Here is a 20315-nt window from a genome sequence, read left to right as displayed (position 1 = left end):
GTACATCCTCTGCTGGGCCTTCTTGAGGATGCAGCTGATGTGGAGAGTCCACTTCAGGTCCCGGGAAACAGTAGTCCCCAGGAACTTGAAGCTCTCCACAGAGTCCACAGGGCTGTCTGCGATGGTGAGGGGGAGCAGAGGGGAGGGGAACCTCCTGAAGTCCACTGTCATCTCCACAGTCTTGAGTGTTTTCAGCTCCAGGTTGTTACGACTACACCAGTCCACCAGCTGTCTCACCTCCTGTCGGTATGCAGACTCATCACCATCCTGCATGAGTCCAATCACAGTCGTGTCTTCTGCAAAATTCAGGAGTTTGACGGTTGGGTGCGAAGATGTGCAGTCGTTGGTGTAGAGGGAGAAGAGCAGTGGAGAGAAGACGCAACTGATGGGCGCCGGTGCTGACTGTCCAAGTGTCTGAGGTGATCGCCCCCAGCCTCACCTGCTGTGCCCTGTCTGTCGGGAAGCTGGTGATCCACTGACATATGACAGAGGGGACTGTGAGTTGGTGAAGTTTGGAGGAGAGCAGCTCAGAGATGATGGTCAGGGATGATGGTGTTGAAAGCCGAGCTGAAGTCTATGAACAGGATCCGTGCATATGTCCCGGGGTGGTCGAGATGATCCAGGATGAAATGCAGTCCCATGTTGACTGCATCATCCACTGACCTGTTTGCCCGATAGGTAAACTGCAAGGGGTCCAGCAAGGGTCCTGTGATGTTCTTCAGGTGGGTCAACACGAGGCGTTCAAAGGACTCTGACTCTGTCGCTCTGACCACGGATGTCAGAGCCCTGTCTCCAGATCTGTAGGCCTCCTCCTTAGCCAAGCGCAGTTGTCTCAGCTTGGTATTGAACCATGGCTTGTTGTTGCTGTATGTGCGGAAGGTCTTGGTTGGCATGCACAGGTCCTCACAGAAGCTAATGTAGGCTGTCACAGTGTCCGTGTAATCATCCAGGTTGTCCGTAGCAGGTTCAAAATGAGAGGGACGAGATGGATGAGGCAGTGATCAGAGTTTCCCAAAGCTGCGCGGGGGACCGAGCGATAAGCGTCCTTAGTTACAGTGTAGCAGTGATCCAACGTGTTGTTGTCCCTCGTCAGACAGGTGACATACTGTCTGTATTTAGGGAGCTCGTTGTTTAATTTCTCTGTTGAAGTCTCCAAGGATGATTAAAAATGAGTCCAGGTGTTTTTTTTTCAATGTCCGTGATTTGTTCCGCTAATGTTTGGAGTGCGACATCCACATTAGCTTGCAGTGGAATATAAGCACCGATGAACACGAAGGAGGAGAACTCCCGCAGAGAATAAAAGGACTTGCAGTTGATGAAAAATGTCTCAATGTTTGGTCCACAGAATTTGCTGAGCACTGTGATACTTTACACCAACCTTTGTTAATGTAGAAGCATATTCCACCGCCCTTGGGTTTCCCCACTCACTCCTTGACGTGGTCCGCTCTGTGAAGTTGGAAGTCCGGCAGATTCAGAGCGCTGTCGGGGATCGATTCACTGAGCCAAGTTTTAGTGAAACACAGGGCAGCGGAACGTGCAAAGTCCATATTTTTCCCACAGGGGAGGTGCAGCTCATCCAGTTTGTTGGGCAATGAGCGGAGATTTGCCAGATGTATTGATGGCAGCGGGGTCCTGAATCCCTGCTGGCGGAGTCTCACCAGCACGTCAGCTCTTACCCCAACGTCTGTGTGGCCGTCGCCCATAAAGGGCCACAGCTCCGCCGATCAAGATCTCTGCAAAACTGCTTGGATCTGACGCAAACTGCGGAATAAAATGACCCGGTAAGAACTGTCTGATGGCCAGCAGTTCTTCTGAGTAGTAGGTGATGGGATAGCACTCAGAAACAGACCTGAAGGTCGACAAAAAACACAAAATATAGTAAAACAAGAGAGAGCTCTGTGCCGAGGCATCCATCCGCGACACCATCGCAACTATTAAAAAATGAGGAGTGAATGAATAAATGAATGAGGAGTGAATGAATAATGGATCCAATGTAAAGCGTCTTTGACTGTCCAGAAAAGCGCTAAATAAATCTAATCTACTATTATTATTGTTGTTGTTGTTGTGATTTTTTTTTTTAATTTCTCGCCGCCAAGCGCAAGTAAAGGCGAGAAAAGCTGAGAGAAAACGTGAGGGTAATGTGCTTTTTATTTTAGTTTAGTGTATTCAATATTTTTTTACTTACTTTGCGTTCCATTGCCTATGGTAGGAGTTACGGTACCGTAAACTTCTGTCCAAAAGACGATGGCAACTCGTACCTTAGGCTAACCTGATTATGTCGATGTTGTTTTTTCTTTCTTTCTTTCTTTCTTTCTTTCTTTCTTTCTTGTGTTTGCTTCTTTCTTTTACATTTCTTTGATATGTTTCATTACTATACAATCTGATGTATAAATGACATTATGAAATAACATATGTTGAAAAAGGGTAGTTTTCTAGCGTCTTTGAATGGATTAAGACCATTTACATTATTTGTAATGGGAAAAATTTATTTGGAATTCGAACAAATCGGTATTTGAACAGCCTTCCGGAAGAAATTGTGGTCGGAAACAAAGGTTTGCCTGTACTTAGAGCCCGCACGTGCCAGCCCAGAGCATGTTGCAACATGCTGCGCAACGTCACACCTGTTGGTTTGGTCACGTCCTCCGCCTTCCCCCTGATCACCCAACAAGACCCATTCTCCAGTTTGACCCTAAGGCCGCAGGCTGGGAACGACCTCGAGGCAAGCGCCACACCCAAAGGCTCGATGTCATTGCAGGCTGTGGAGGATGCAGAGCGGCTGGCAAAAGATCGCCAGTGCTGTAAAACACTGGCTCATCTGGTTGGCTCAACACACAGGGAAGGGACACCCTCTCCTCGCAAGAGCCCTAATGACTGACTGACAAGTTGTGATGGAGTTTCCTCACAGGAAACATATAGTCTACATTGCTGGCATTAACTTTCAATCTGAGCAGAATTGTTGGCAGTCTCAATGCTTGCAAACGTCCTCATGCACATAAATTGATTATGTGTTCATTCCCTATTCAGAAGTCATTTTGACATGACACATGAAATTTTAATCTATGGATTGTTAATGTTACGCTGCTCAGCGTGGGTTGCAACAGAAAGTAGAACTAAAGTAGTTGGATATGCCGGCGAGCAGTTGTTCTTATCTGCAAGTGCTTGTAAGTCAGATGTTTGTATCTTGAGGACTACCTATATACAGTCCAATTACATATTTTGGATATGTGTTAGTGATACTCCATACAGGTACCATATTGGCCCGAATATAGGAGGGATTTTTTTGCATTGAAATAAGACTGAAAAAGTGGGGGTCGTCTTACATTCGGGGTCTAGACAATATATTCACAACGCTAGATGGTGTCAGGTATATTTAAAGCGAATGCTGAACTTAATAATAATAATAGACCTTTATTGTCCCACAGTGGGGAAATTTGTGAATCCCCAGGCAAAAGCGAACCCCTGTCATGAAGTAGAAAAATAAAAATAGCAGTAGAAGAAGAAGAAAAATAAAAAATAGCGGTAAGAAAGAAAACAGAAGAAAATAAGAGAAGAAATAAACAGAAAATTGAGAAACGTAGCGACAATCCGGAGAAAAGTGGTCAAAACAGGCCAGGTTAACCGACAGCTGAGTTATGATGCAAACTACAAGATGATGGTGATAAATGAGGCAGTCTTCAAACAATTGCAAAGCGTCTGTGAAATATGGTGTCACAGAGTGTAATGTACAGAGATGTACTGTAATTATTTTCTGTATTAAAAATTTAATTTGGTGTTCAAAAAGTCTTTTTCAAACTTGAGTCTTGAAAAAGAGGGGGTCATCTTATATTCGGGCCAATACGGTACTCCATATTAATACCCATACTGATACTCCAGCTTTCAGTTTTTCCCACCTGCCCATCACCTTGTCCCTTGCATTTTCCTGTTTACCCCTTGCCTTTTCCCAGCTTGTTTTCCTCCTGTGGATTAACTTCAGTACCACAGTGGACTTTGATAACAATTGACAACAATTTCAACCCTGCACCAAATCAAGGAAAATGACCACGATGCTGTCTTGATAATTCTCTTAGCTGAATATGACAGCACATCCCTCTGTCTTGGTTCTACTCATGTGAGGAACAATAAAGCCATGGAGGATCTTGGGGCCCAGCTTGAGGGTAAACCATAGAAAATCACTTTTAACAGTTCTCTTGAGCCTGGACTACTATCTCATATAGGCGTTGAAACCCACGCAGACACAGGGAGAACACGTAAACTCTTCACAGAGTGGGACGCAAACCCGAAACCGCCTTGCTGTGCGGCGACAGTGCTACCCACTGCGCCACCGTGCCTACCACTGTAGTAAAGTCAACTTAGTTAATGATGTTACATGGTTACTATGTGGTTCTATGGTCACTGCTAACCCTAAGCAAACTCATAGTCAACTGTCAGGTCTCATTATGTATATTATCATACTCACATAATATCCACATACTTGCAGTAAATCACTGATTGTAGAATCCAACCAACTTCTGCTGTTCTTTTGAAACAATAAATAAAGTACACAGCAACAAAATATGTCCACTAAAATTAGTTTTCTGTCTTTCTTAACCAGTTACTTTGCAAAAATAATTTGTCATTGCAATTATAGATTAGAAACCATTGATTAAAACAAGTGAATAGCTAAAGGTGCTGCTGTTTAAAAAAAACTGGCCTATTTATATTAAAAAATATTAAAAAGGAGACATAAAACAGTTCTATATGTAAATGCTTAGTTGGCACACCTTTGTGCATATGAATGGCATGAAGGGGGTTAACAAGTCTTAACAAGTGGTTAAGATCATGTCATACAGCATTTATGTACTTCGGAGCAAAGGCCGGTGTGTGTTCTAAACAGACACACGTGTGAACTAGAAGCAAGGCAGTCAGAGACTGCAACATTCTCCGACATCCCTGAATTCAAAAATTTACCCTGACCTACTTTCATAGATCAAAGCAATAGCTTTGATCTATGGTCTTACTCACAATGGCCTTCTCCCTCGTCTTTCTATCTTATCCGGTTTCTGAGTGTACGAAAGGTGAAATTTGACCTTGACATAGTTTTCGCAACGTCATCATCTCATTTTCATCCCCTTTGCCGCCCAAGTAATGTGCTTTTTGTTTCATCTTTCTATCTGCAACGGTTGTGTAGATATTTGGTGGACTAATGGATGGACAGACGGAAGGACAGATAGACGGACGGACACGCAAACATTGACAATTACAATACATCCCCTTCGCGAAATGTAATTAATCAAGACATATATAAAAAGTAGAAATCTTGCGATATTGAACATTTCTACCCATCACTTCAGCAATTTCCAGTTTGCTGAACAACATCTCATCATTTCTCATCACTGTATTGCTTTGGAGTATTGTGTACCCAAAGTAATTACATGAACCAGTTATTTTAAGTTTCCGATGTTGTTGATGACAACTTCCATTCACTCACTGTAAACTACCGCTAATGATGGATAAAGCAAAATTGAAAATTTCAACATGGCTACGTGCCATTTTTTCAGTTTTAAGCCAGGGAGAGGGTGACTGTAATGTACATTGTCGATGAGAACAGTGCTCACTGCTTCTTACTGTGCTTCCACTGACTCCAGTACTAGTCGGAGCCCATCATAGGGGCCGGGGATAGACTCTACAGAATCAAATATTTCACACAAGGTTGGTATTAAACGTCATATTCAATAAATAATCAGCTTGGTGCTTACCATAACTGTATCCCCATAGAACAATACAAGTGATTAAACTGAAGATCTGCACACTGCAGAGGGCAAATAGAGGAGGGGCTTTCTACAGTTCTAGTACAGTGCAAAGATTTTATTCTGTAAGACTCCTGGCTATGCCCCCATGAGAACTGCCATGTTCTGAAAGAGGCCCTGCTCTCTTGTCAGGGGTTTTGACATTTTCTGTACATTTTAGATAACCTTTAAGGTCAACTCCCATTTCAGCAATGTAAACAAAAGTGGTTTAGTGTGAAAAGCACACCATCCTGGTCTCTTTCTGTCTGCTGGTTTTTCTCACTGTGTCTGTAGAATACGCATAGACATGACCACAGTTTTATATATTTGCACACGGTCAGGTTCAGGTACACTGGTATTAAACTTGTGCACGACCTATTTGTACAGTTGATTTGTAGTCGAAAAATAGATCCTATGCTGTCGACCTTGTGACAGAGAGGAATCAGGAACAAGTTATCCAAGGCCTTTGTGGAAAGAAGAAACAATTTGTTAGGAAAGCTAATGCTAATTGACAGTCTCTTTCACACCTCCATATTCCAGGAGACCCAGTCGCCATTGACAGATGATAGCAGAACAGGGAGGTTGGATTTAGCAGGGATGCACGGATGGTACCTCAGACGCTTGGAAAGAAAAATGAGAGCTCACACTGCACTGACAGTCTAATCCCTCAGTCCAGCCCATTAGCCACAACAGAATTTCTGCACGAATAGTGTGTCGGAGGTACCACCCATAAACAAACTGGTGCCCACCATGGGCCGTGAGGTCACCCAGCATGATAGAGGTTATTAAGTACTGTTCCTGTTTCCACATCAATCAAAGCTATGTGACCCGGGTTTAAATGGATTATTCTTTCCAAAGAGGAGGCACCTTTCAATGTCTCACAAGATCAGTGCCAAGAGTCCAACTACCTCAACTTAGAGAGGTCATTTTCTCTTTTTCTATCCATTTTGTAGCCCTTTTGCTCCCATCTTCCATGTGATGCATTCTCTAGTCTCTTGTTGTCCTCACATCCTTGTTCCAATGCTCCCACACAGGCAGGGATACTTGCTCAAGCAAAGCCACATTCATAAAATTCCAATTCCAAGATGTATTGTGGACAATTTAGCCTTGTGGAGATGACTTCTTAGCTGAAAGAGCATTTTTCAACAGCTTTGTAATGGGTCGTACAGTTTAGGTGACACTTGGTGAAATCAATCTTGGCACATAACGTGGGGCTCACTAGCACAATGCAAATGCAAGGGCATACACAATAAGTCTACAACTAACCTGACAGGTGCTATTACACAATACCATATAAAATACTCAGAGGTAAAATATCCTTCTTTTTTTTACTGTTCACCATTCACCTCTGGCCCATCTGTCTCTGTGACTGATCTGAGGATTGTCGACGGAGGAGTTTTATCTCTGACTGGTGGCTTTGGGAGATATGTGAATGTAATCCACCCAAGCTCTGCTGGTATGTCCATGCTGACATTCAACTGAACTGTCCAGATCAAAGGTTTCAAGCTAAGACTTTTTTTTTTCCTCCAGCCAGCATCATGCTATGGCTCTCTTCATCAAAGTCTAGGATTAGGAAGGTTTGAGACACTCATGGCACCTTATCTCTCAGCAGTGATGACTTGCTGCTAGCTTACCCAAGATCGCCTGGATGAGTTCCCCCTTCCCGAAATTCCAGGTTTTACTACAAGAAGCACAGCACAGCTCGGTGGGGAATTTTATGGTACAAATGTTCAGTTTGCTGTATCGCGGGCAGCAGAGTGTGCAATTAAAGGGAACATAGCTTTGTCATCCATCAGAGTTACACATTGTGCATTGTAGTGTAAACTAGCCCTGCTGTAATATTTTTATGCATAAGTCGAATGTATAAAACTGCCAGTACATTTGAGTCAGACTTTTGTGAGCCCTGTTTGATCGTGAAACTTTTGCATATCGCATACTCTTCAGAATGTTTAAGTGCAAGCAAAATGTCAGGTGTTAATTTTAGCATGTAGGACAAAGCATGGCTTCACCTATATGGAATGTTTCCAAGGAAGGTCATTGTCTGTTGTGCTCACTTTCCTCCGTGTTCTGGCTGTTTTCCTCACAGAGCCCCCCCACCCCCACCCTACCTCTTTGTTTCTGCCTCTCACTTTGGCCAGCAAAGTCGGTCATGGTCACAGCCTTGCCTTGTCCCAGTGTTGGTGCAGAGGCGCGCTCCTGGCCATTTGAAGCCCACTCTTTGGCATCCATAGTCCTGAGGCACTATTCTGTCCTCCACCCCAGGTCACCTCACCTCTCCTCTGGGCTCTGATGGGGTGACACCTCCTTTTCCAGATGAATACACATGGCAGCCGCCCTCAGCGAGAGCAGTCCTCGGCAGTACTGCACTTAATGATTGTCCCTGTGCCATAGACGACAATCGGCTAATCTAATTTGTACATTATTTTGCTTAAATGACATCCCTTTTGGGAAAAAAATTGCCATGCTTTAGTCTTTAAGTGGAATAGTGCTACCTTCAAATCATTTCCTAATGAAAATATTTTCAACTGCACCAATTGTTAGAACAAAAAACTGTGCGAGACTAAATTTGACTGGCTTTTCAAAAACAAATATTTCTGGTTTTTTGTAGCAGGTTTACTTTCATTTCACAACGTGAATTTGTGAATGGCGCATAACTCAGCCTCATGTTATACACTGCTTCAAGGTAGAGAGCTCATCAGAGTGAATGACGGTCATTGAAATGTGAATTTTACCAACTATGACTGAGTGAAAACAGAGTGAAATCAACAATATGATTCTTGCCTTATGGGAATAGAAGCTGAACATATATTTTTTTGTGAATTTGACCAGCATATTTTGCAAATCTCATCCACAAACACTACAAAAAATATGTGTGTCCTCACAAAAATGTGAAAACAACACGACAAAAGATATATTCCTAAAATAACACAGGTTGTGGAATCCTGTTTGCATTATAAGCGCACTCAGGAAAATAAAACTGGTGTGGTCTGCAGTATCTCTACACATATATTTGCAAACAAAGAATGGAAATGTATCATAGCAGACACAAATTCACCTCTACTCACTTTATCAGGTGAAGCAGGTAGTTCTCACTGCTTTTCACCAGAGGAAAACACCTTAGCTACACAAATTTGTTGTAAAAGTTAACTCTGTAGATTTAGGATATGAAAGAGCTGTCATGCTAACAAAAGAGAGCACAATGACTTCCCTGTTCTTCAAAGCAAATTCTCCTCAGCGCCATGCTCAATTTTATGCTATTTTCACTATGTTCCAGCATATTGTTTTCATTCCACCTTTCAGAGTCAAGATTCAGTTCTCTGTGAGAAATCTGAGACAATGCTTTTCTTCACATTTGACATTATTTGTTCTAGTTTCTAGTCTTCTACAAAATACATGGAACCATATTCCTTAAAAATCACCTGGGGCCTTGTACAAGTGTTCATAAAGGTGATTTACATATGCCTAAGAGAGGTGCCAGAGACTGTCTCTTGGTTGCATCAGCGATTAGAAGATCATAGGAATAAAATATGTGAAAACTGTTTTAAGATGAATCTTCCCTTTGGCATAGCACACTGATGTGAATTCATGGATGGGAATGAACTTTTCTCTTAAACAGAAATTAAAGCAAATTATACATTTCATAGTGACTGATCATGCTTTATAAATGTAGTTTTGGATGAAATGAAAACATTTCAACTGCATTCTTCTCAGATCAGATTTAGGAGTTGTTTAATTTGATTCCTGCTGGTCAAAAGTTCACATTTTCTTTGGTCACTGAACCAATAATTACTATTGCTGTCAATGTTATTTATATGCATATATTTTGTAAGCCTGTTATGCTGCCGTAGCTCTGTCTTTACATTGCGCAAGCCAGAGCTTTCCCCCCCCCACCCCCCTACCCCTGGATGCTGTGCTCTGCCAGGTGATAAAGTAGAGGAGCCTTCAGCAGAAATAACACTGCACCACCTGAGTCCTCATCAGCGACGCTGTGCTGCACATATCCCATCAGTGCACCTCACTAAGACAAATCTCCCTGAGCCAGCCATATTCCCAGTATAGGGGAGAGACAAGCCGAGCCAAGCAGCGTAGGGACCCTGGAGGGCCCACCATCACAGCTCTCAACACCAGCTCTCCACCGCTTGACAGATTAGTTTCTCCAAAGCCTCCACGTTTCATAGAATGAGAAGGTGATGTTGAGTGGAATTGTAAAATATTGAGCTTTTTCATATTGTGAGCACTTGAGAATGTATGGTCAAAGACTCAGTCAGTCCCATTCCAAGCATCCTTTTTGATCACCTGTAAGTGGATTTGGTGTACTGTCCTACCAGAGGTCACTATGACCAACAGAGGTGATGGAAGCAATGATTGAGGTAATGTTACTGTATGTAATTTCTGTCATATAAGCATACTTGGCCTCACTGGCAGGGATGGAGAGTCAACGAGAGAAGAGGTGAGAAGAGGTTAAGGTAGTGGATAGTCTGAAGGAGACAAATGACAAGAGGGAGCTGTCGATGCACTAGAATTGCTGCTGTTGACCTTGCGTAGTCAATGACGATGCCAAGCAGACTTCTTCGGGGGAGCTTCCACCCAAAGGTTCTTTTTTCCCCATCTTCCATTCAACTCCTTCTGTCATGCTTTTTCACTATTTCTTTATATCATTCTGTTTTCCTGTTATCTTTCTAGCTGATTCTCCAGCTCGTCTCTTTTTACCTCTCCGTCTGTCCTTTGAAGCTCTTGTGATTAATAGGCATAGCTCCCGAATCAATAGAGCATTTGTAGAAACTTCAGACTGCATAGATTAAATGTGCTCAATGCTCTCCACCCACTGCTGATGACCAGTATAACCATAATGTCCTATTATGATGATTAAGACATGAGTTTGGCATCTATTTAAATGGACATCTCCATACCTTTTCGAGGAGACACACTCCCCAAGTCTCTAATTTGATTTGTACAAATGAAGATGCTCAAAAGCAGGAAGACATACAATATAAATACTAAGGTACATATGAACAAGACTTGGGATGTTTCAGAGGAACAAACGTCTCATTACTCCAAGTGTATTTCCTCATCCCTTCCTCCCCCCATGGTTAAAACATAGATGAGCTACTTAGGCAAAGTTAGAGTTACCTGGAATGTCCCCAAAATAAGAGCACAATGCCAGGTGATTGTATGTTCTCCCCTTTAACAGGTTGTCTGACCTCTGGGGATCCATTCTTCCTAGTCTTCTGCACCTGAAAATGTGAGCTGGTGTTCGTACACCTGCAAAAGTGTGGAAAACAAATTTCTAAAATGAAACATCACCAGACAAAGTGATATCACTGAAAAGGTTAAGTGTGTTTGGGAGACACTCGGGTGACCTGCAAACTGATTTGGCATGCTGTATTAGGTTCTGAGCACTTACCTCTCAGGGCAGATTTTGAAGGGCAGGAGTTGTGAAAGGGCCATGCACTGTCTGCAGACAGTGCCTAACAGAGCCATAGGAGCAGTCTGGCTGTCACTGCTGGCTGATATGCAGCTCACATCTCACGTCACCAAGGGCTCGAACAGGAGCTCAGCCACGGCTCAGAAACACTTCAGCCTCCTGCCTCTCAGTGTACCACAGACACTCATGTCATGCTGAGAAAGGGGGAAAGAAAAACAGGGACATCAACACCTGGTGAAGGTGGTAAGGAAAAAAAAACACAGTGTATATCCTCGCCTCAGGGCAGTTGATTCTGAGAAATTACAAATGGTTATTTAGAGGATATGACAACAGGAAGTCCTAAGAAAGATGAGAGGATTCAGAAGATGTAAGGCTTGAGACTTTTTTTTTTCTACATCCGACTTAAAGGATGGGGGTCAAAGAAATACTTGTAAGCCTATTTCATAGGTCATAGAATGCTACAGTTGTGGCAATGACAGAAGAAAAGAAAATATTTGAAATTGTGACCCATACAAAAACGAACAGGTTGCATGGCTCTTGTGTCAGGTGATGTGGGTTAAAATGAAAGTCTTGGCCTTTGTTAAAAAAGTTTTAAATTCCTATCTGGATCACTCTGCATACAGTGTAAAAAATGTGCTTGCATACCATCATGAGTTTTGGTGCACATGAATTCGGGTACAGTACTTTTGTCAAGTTTGTGAAAATCTTAAAAAGCCAGCCAAAAACATGATTGTTTTAAAATGATGACAAATAAAACTCAATTTATTTATTTATGTTTATCAACACTATTAGTAATGACTTGTGTGCTATTAAGCAGTAGCAAAGGTGGCCCAAGGACTTTTATAGTCAATAGTTCACTCTAATTGTATGATCTTGGGAAGTTCTTTGAACTGTGTACAAATGATGTTGTGATCAGCATGCCTTTAGTTGAACTGTTTAAAGATTTCAAATAATAATAAACAACAAATAATAACGTGGTTTAAACATCATGATCAAATGCTGTGACTAAACAGCGATTAACCTGGTGTAAACAAAGTTTTCACCATAAAGACAAAATATTTATAAGTGGCAATATGTGAAAGTGTGTTTACAGATGTGTACACTTTGTCATTTGTAATTTGTAACTGTACTGCGTAGCCCTTGTACTTCTGCTTGTATATGTGTTTTCCCATCACTGTGCATCTGGTAACACACATCTACAGCAGTTCATTAGCCAGCTGGTCTTTTCTACCAGATACAAGCAGCTTGTGCTACTTTCCGTTGATTTAGGAGACGTTTACGTGTGGAGATATCAGTATGTCTATCTGTTTCCCTGTCTGTTTGTATCCCTCTTGCATCTACACGCTGGGTGCAACTGATCTTGAAACAATTTTTTTTTCTTCTCTCCAAGGCTTTCCCAATGAGCCCGCAGCTGAAATCGCTCTTAAGACAGTGAAAAGCTGGATTGAGCAGAATCCTGATAAGGTAGGACATGCCTGAATAATGCATATTCAATGAATTACCTGTCAATCTGAAGCCAAGTATCCATTTTGTGCAGACACTGTCTATTTCATGGTTTTGTTGATTTGGTGTGAGTGGAGATGATTGGATTGCTGCAGTAACACAGAACACTAATTCTTATGCATCTCTGTATCAGACATCTTATCCACATTCTCCGCTTGATCACCCATTTAGTTTGTGATCTGCATGCGTATCAAATTAAAAGCCAGTCTGAGACTAATCAGGCTCTAAATGGTCTGTTGACTTTTTAATTGATATATGCTTGAAAGAGCTATTTGACTCTTCAGAAAAAAAACATCAAATGAAATCGTTTGAAATTGTTTTTTGTATCAGATATATTGTAATCATTCCTGCCACCAACCGAAGGCTCAAATCATCTGGAAATATCATTTACAATCCAATCTGTCATTTTACCTGCATTCTGCAGAAAATACACATAACATGTTTGTCTTGACAGCACAAGGAAATTGTTTTTTGACAAATAGATGATCATCTTCAACCTTTCTTTTTAGTAAAGAGTAGAATAATAATGATTTAAATGGCAATCACATGGGGCCAAATCCATCTGTCAAGATGGTCAGTGAAATAGTAATGGACATTATTAATTTCGAAGCCACTTCCACTGAAGGTAGAGCTGCAAGCGGCTAAGTTTTTCCCACAGATAGGCCAATGTTGGTGTCTAATTATCTAGACAGTGGTTAAAAAACACAATAAATTCTGGCATTGCCTGGACATCAGAAGAGAAGTGATTGTGAAATATTACTTTGAAGCTGTTTAAATGTTGCTCAACCCTGGTTGAGAAGAGTTGTGTGATGTATTAAACTCTGACTATAGCAGAATATAACCATTTACAAAGGTTTTTTTTTGTTCAATACATGAAGCCACGCATCAATATTTTCACACAAACAAACAAAATGCTTAATGACTAACCCTTTTGACGAAAGCTCATCGTAATGATTTACCAATTGTAATGTTTGCTGGCAGAATCTTTCAAAACAAGGGATCTATTTCAGCTTTAACAGTCTTTAACTCCGAACCCAAAGAGTGACATGGAAAACTTGAGTTTGGTCTTGTCGAACATTTGTCATGTTTTATGTATGATTGATAACATGATTTGAGCGCAACAGGCAAACAAAAACTCCACTTTGATCTGGTGGACACAGAAAAAGGGTTTGTGTAGACAGACTGTGCACACAGATCAGAGAAGGGAATCATGTCAATAAGTTATCACAATCTTAAGTTTCAATACCACTGCAGGATCTGACTTTCTATCAGTCTGTAGTCTATAATAAATTTTGCTCTGCGTTAATCTGACAGGAACAAATACAGGGTCTAGACAATGATGATGAGTCTTGCAGCAGAGGCACAGAGACATGTTTGTAATTTCACTGATCCAGTAAGGATGTGGTTTGTTGTTTGCACTTCAAGAGTATAAAATGCCTTAGATGTTCATTTTTTGTTGGCTCTTGTCTGAACAGCATTCAGTGGCTTTATTTTAGCTGCTTCACCAAATTTAGTTGTAATGTAATAAACCCAGAAAAACTGTTAAAGCACTTTCAGGCCATTTGAAGCCTATTTCACACATATTTTGCAGCTGCACAGGGATCTTACTCTCTCGGAATATTAACATATAATCTTACATAGTATTCAAATCATATTTTGGTATGACTGAGCAACACATGAGTGATAGCGATACAAATTTTGTGCAACAAGCAAAGTAATGGATCAGCTCCAACACACAGTCATCGTTTACTGTATGCACTAAATGACAATACGTGTCTGGTCACAAAAAGGACATGCAGTGGTATTTTTCCGAGCTTTTGGTGAGCTGATGTTGGGCAGTAATTGATTGTGAGTTAAGTAAACATTGTCTAACTTAATCATTGTGATACAGATGGATTCAATGAAGACATAACATCACCTTCCTCTATGAGAGAAAAGTGATGGACAGAAACTCAGTGTTTCTTGAGGAGAACCTGCCACTAGGTTAGATTCACAGAACCAGTTACCATAGTAAATTATTTGAAGTCTAAATGACTGCTCTTCCTTACACCATCTCAAAATTTTCAACAGATAATTTTTCAGGAAAACGTTTTATTTAGCCTTCCTGTAATCATTTTTATGTTTTTGTTTGTTTGGTTTTTTACAAACTTTTCATCTGTCCTTGATCTTGTTCCAGCTTTGCGTTATATTCTAGCGCCATGATCAGAATAAGCATATATTTAATAAAAATTGAAATACTAAGGAAAAATCTTGTACCTTTTGACCTTATATTGACTGGGATTAACAAAGTATCGCATCATATCCTATAAAAACATGCTGTTTTATTTATTTTTTTAACAGTTTCTCGACTTTTTTGTAGTTGCTGTTTTTATAAATAATTCACCTAGTGTCATTAACTTTAATATGTGACTTTAATGTGTCTGCACTAATTAAACAGATCAAACTCCATGTGAAATTGACCATATTGTGAAATGACCAAATTAAAGCGAAGACTAATTTTAATACAGGCTAGTATGCAGTAGTTAAAGCAGCATTATGATATGTGACATGCATTAAAATGGGAAATAAGCACCTCAGTATTTTTCTGTATATCATTCATGCTGATAGATTTGTTGTTGATGTCATTTAGAGGCTGTTGTTGGTGAGTAATGGTAACCTCTAGAGGTCATCTTTACTGTGAAACACTGCGTATACCTGTGGCTGCAGATTGAGGTGTTTTATAAAGCGCACAGCTTGATGTGCTACAACACCCTTCAGCCTCTCTAATGGATGTTGCAAACACCCAGCCAAATGATACCAAGCTGCCAGATTACTTTTTAGTGGTTGTGCTACGTTTGTAGCACTTGTTCTCTTCTTGATGATTGCTGTAAGATGGACTTGGAGAATCCATCAACACTCTGGCGTAAATATCGTTTTATACAGCTTATTGCTGACAGTAAATAACAAACTAATGTGCAAGGCTGACTTTTGTGGTTGGGTTGTTACACATCAGGATTGCTGCTCAACGTATGCAGGCTTCCCTGCTGTACATAAGAAACAGTTTTGTGACGCACTGACTGATAGTTTTCTCCAGTGTTGGTAGATCAAGTGGAAAAGTACTGCAATTCATGGAGACAGGGGCAAATGTCTGTGGAGGTTTCTCTGAACACGGTCAAGCAAATCTCAATGAGCAGAGGATCCTCAACTGTAACTATAGACCACTAGTAAGTAAGCTTTAACAAGATCAGAGAGAGGAAAGGGATTTAAATTTTACCCAGAAGCCCAGCGGTCTTTCCCTTACATTGGGAGTCTTCTTATTAAAGTGAAGATCAACATATACATGTGAAATGTGTGTCAACCAGCAACGTAAAAATTTCCAATTTGCACAGCGGATGGATAGAGTTAAGAGTGTGTGTGTGTGTGTGTGTGTGTGTGTGTGTGTGTGTGTGTGTGTGTGTGTGTGTGTGTGTGTATGTGTGTGTGAGTGCGCGCACGTGACTGTATATAGTAAATGCATACAGCATGATGTATGTCCTGTTGGTGTTTTGTTTCACATTAAATATTAACCTGCTTTGTGTCTGATGCATTTGGAAATGCAGTTTATCACTGCAGGATTTCACTGTCAGTGCGATGGATAACTGACATGATTCAATTTCAGGCTTCATAAGAAAATTATGAGCTGAAAATTGTTTAGTGCATGTCTTACATAATGTGTACAGTCAATAAAGATGTTGTGAATAAAAGCCTCAATGTACTGTGCAGTATTGTTCAGGTGGTCACACACATTAGTGCTTTATTCATTTCAGTCGCTCCTCAAAGACAGCCACATGTTACAATACGACATCAAATGGTATACAAAAGTTCGGTGTTGCTAGAGTAGCTAATATCGCAGATTGCATGCAGCTCTTTCAAAGCCAGATCAAGCAGGATGAAGGGTTTGAATCCCAGTTTATCGTACAGTACATGGAACAATAGGAAAGATTGCTCAGCTCCCTCACCTCCAGCTCTGTGCTCCCAGCCCTGTGGAGCCTCTGTTGTGGGCATCCACAGAGACGAGTCATTTCAGGGCCATGATAAGGGCTCTGCTTTTGAGAAGATACTGTGCTATTATGGCTGCATTTCAGTACAATGGGCTGGCTGATGATCTAACACACACGGGTTGCAGACCACAGCCCCGACAACATAACCCCCTCACGGACACACACACACGAGGGCACACACACACACACACACACACACACACACATACACACACACACACACACACACACACACACACACACACACACACACACACGCGGTGAAAGGGTTCTGTCAGATGGAGAGTTTGACCGACGTAAGATTTAATAAATAACTCCATATTTTAGAGGTATTTTTAAGGCAAACATGTCATGTCCGTTTGACCAGGATCCCATAGATGGAGTTTCAACATTAATTCATAGGGAATAAAATATTTTTGTATCGCGTTCAGATGTACCGTCATATCCAGACAGTTATCTTTGTGATTGGTACCTGTTCACGTTGCGATCAATCACACACACACACACACACACACACGTCCATGACCGAATTGATCCTCACATCTGCAGCAGCTTCATGTAGCGCTCGGTTCAGTTTTTATTTGCAAACAGTAGTTTTCTATACACTGTGGGAGATGCTCCTCGCCTTGAAACTTTTACCCCAGTTTTTCTATTTCCCTGGAGATAGACCTATCAGAATCATCATGGAAGAGCTCCACGGGATTGTAGGTGAATGATGTAGAAATATGTTAAATGAATTTGAAATTATATCGTCTTAATGACATTGTGCTGCAACCTCAGAATTGGATAAGTAATTTATATTTTTTTTTAGGATTTCCCAGTGTAATTGGCTGCATTGATGGTACCCAAATTCCCATCAAACCCATCAAGGTACATGTAGATTGACCACTGTTTCAACATGTTTAAAACTGCATCACAGATAAACTAGCATCTGTCCAGATCATGTGTGATGCTGCAGACTACATTTCTGATGTGGAGGTCTAGGTCTGTTCCTGACTCACAGATGTATGATGAGTCTTACCTGAGCAGGAGACTGTAATGTGGTCAGTTACCTAAAAATTTCCACAATTCACTACTTGTCTCCATTGTTTAATCCACCCTAATGAAACCACTATACATTACAGGAGAGTTTGATGGTTTTTTGCGAGGGGACAAGGGCTACCCATGCCCATCGAGGCTGCTGATCCTTTATTCTGATCCAGACACTCAACAGAACTTCAACTGGGTTCACTGCAGTACAAGAGTCTGGGTGGTGATGACCATCGGCCTACTGAAAGCCCGTTTCTAGTGCCTACATCACCTCAGGATGATTCCTGCTATCCAGGATGGCAGAGCAGTGACAGACACTATCCCCCAGAGTCATTTCAGAGTTAGAACTGACGAAGCCTCTTGGATGAGAGGCAAAACATTTTAAATAAACTTTTTAAAGTCAAGTGGATTGGTTTAAACAGCTTTGGATAACCATGACCTGGATAACTGAGAACCTACACAGACATTTCAGTCACCATCACCACCACAGCAGGCAATAAAAACATACAATACGCATTTCCTTTGGTCATAATTATTTCTTACAAATACAAAGTTAGTTTTTATATTATTACAAAACATTCTAAAAGTTAACATGGTTCACTTGTGACCCCCACCCACCACCCATTTCTATTTTCTGTATTTTTTTTAGAAAGTGGATTCTATAAAGTTCTTTAACAGATAGCGGGTAATACATGAGGAGGACATTAAAACATAGTTGCATATGAATTCCACAGAATGAACCACTGGTGTTTACTGAGCAACTATTTCACTGTGATAATCTGCAGTCGGGATCCTTCTGCTACTGTCCTGCCATGCTCGGTTAAGAAAGGATGAAAGAGTTTTAATACTTCAGCGGATGCTAAATGTCACACTGAATTGCACCAGAATGTTTAACAATGGGAAGAAATTAATCAGTAACATAAAATATTAGACCAGCTTTGTTTTCTTCAATTTCTTATTAATTTAGTTTTCTTTTTGTCAACTAATAACTCTTGTGTGTATCATGTGACTAAAACAGACAGGAAATAAAACCTGGAATGCCTTAAAGCAGTTATAAGAAGTACAGTGCCACAGCTATTGATGTAAGAACTAAAGGAGTTTTGGCTATTACTGTTTCCAGGAAACCATGCAAAGGAGCTAGATGCCAGCTCTTGATTTCAGTTCTTAGATAATATAAGTATACGATTTACTTTTTATTTACATAACATTTAAACTTTTAAATAGATTTACTTATGTAACAGAACTTGATATAGATGAGAGCACAGTTATATGCGTGACAAGAGTGTTATGTTGGCAATAAAACAACTGAACAGTCAAACGTCCACTTAATATGTACTGTACAATATCAAACATAATATCAAACATAAAACTAACCCTGAAAAGTGTTTGTGAAACCGAAATCCTTGGTTTTCCAAGTTCAGGGTAAGTCAACCCAGAACCAAAGGTTTACCTCAGGGTTTGATAACCCTGCCTTTGTGAAACGGGCCCACAATCATGTTCACATTGCTTGAGACTGACTGAGCCTCTTGAGGCTTAGTGATGAGTGGTCTAAACTGCTTTTTGGAGCTCTTGACAACATTCCCAGATGTTTGGTGAAAGTGAGAATATTTTGTCCGTTGTTTCAAATGATTGCAGTCACTATTTTAACAGATAGGCTTATCATGCTTGGCATGTGTGTGGAATGCCAGGCCATCAAAACAAGGCTTTGAGTCTGTTTTTATTTACTGTTCATTTTACTTCCAACATTTTACACTGTGGCATTACCCCTTTTACTTGTCACATATAGGCTCTTCATCCACCACTGGTTCCACTTGAGACATATGTGAATCTGTCAGGTGGCAGAAGCTGGACTGTAATTGTCTACTGATTGAAATGTGCACACAAGAGGTTCCGAGGACTGAGGACGCTGCTGCATCAAATTGCTGAGGACTTTGTGAACATGCTATGGGATAATAATTGTGTGTGTATGTGTGCACGCGTGTGTGTGCGTCTGCGTGGGTGACAGAGGATGTTTAAAAAAAAGGAACACTATGTGATTGATTAGCAGTGAGTTTATCTCCCAGGCCAGCAAAGCATAGCCCTGATGTACTCCCCAGCACACAAAGGGCTCCACTGCCGGTGCAAAATTCACTCTTAAGAGCACCTAGACTTCCATTGTTGAGAATAAACAGCCTCACCGTGGTTACGGAGAGCTCATCATTTAATCTAGAGAGACTTCAGCAATGCAGTGATGCTTTAGATCACAGTGGATGAAAAAAAATGGAGGTCAGCATCAACTTCCCAAATCTCCATGAATACATTAAAGACAGAATGCTGGTATATGTAGGCGACACACCTGAAAGCTCTGAGCTGGGGTGGCCATTACAGGTGTTGTGACTAACCAACACAGCCAGTTCTCCATGAAGTATTGGTAGATTTCCTCCAGCACAAGCACCCCTCTACTCATCTGGCTTTGGTTGATTTCTCATTTTCAGATCTAATTTGGTTTAATTCAGGGCTATATAGGTTTAATCTGCAGATGAAAAATGTGGTCTGACACTCTATTTGGCTGCCACGGATGTGCTCTGGATGACC

The 20315-nt window shown here is 41.0% G+C and overlaps 1 protein-coding gene across 3 annotated transcripts in view; it reads left to right on the top strand.

The window, feature by feature from the left end:
• Positions 1 to 20315, top strand: part of macrod2 (mono-ADP ribosylhydrolase 2) — a 471756-nt gene that overhangs the window by 362937 nt on the left and 88504 nt on the right. For all 3 annotated transcript variants that reach the window (XM_068327322.1, XM_068327321.1, XM_068327320.1), the window contains exon 8: positions 12581 to 12654. In XM_068327322.1, coding sequence (XP_068183423.1) covers positions 12581 to 12654 — 74 coding nt within the window. The remainder of the gene's footprint in view (positions 1 to 12580; positions 12655 to 20315) is intronic.

The sequence above is a fragment of the Antennarius striatus genome, chromosome 11 (assembly GCF_040054535.1).
Source record: "Antennarius striatus isolate MH-2024 chromosome 11, ASM4005453v1, whole genome shotgun sequence".
In the NCBI taxonomy this organism is placed as follows: Eukaryota; Metazoa; Chordata; class Actinopteri; order Lophiiformes; family Antennariidae; genus Antennarius; species Antennarius striatus.
The sequence above is the reverse complement of the archived record's forward strand: the minus strand, read 5'-3'. Positions and strand labels throughout refer to the sequence as shown.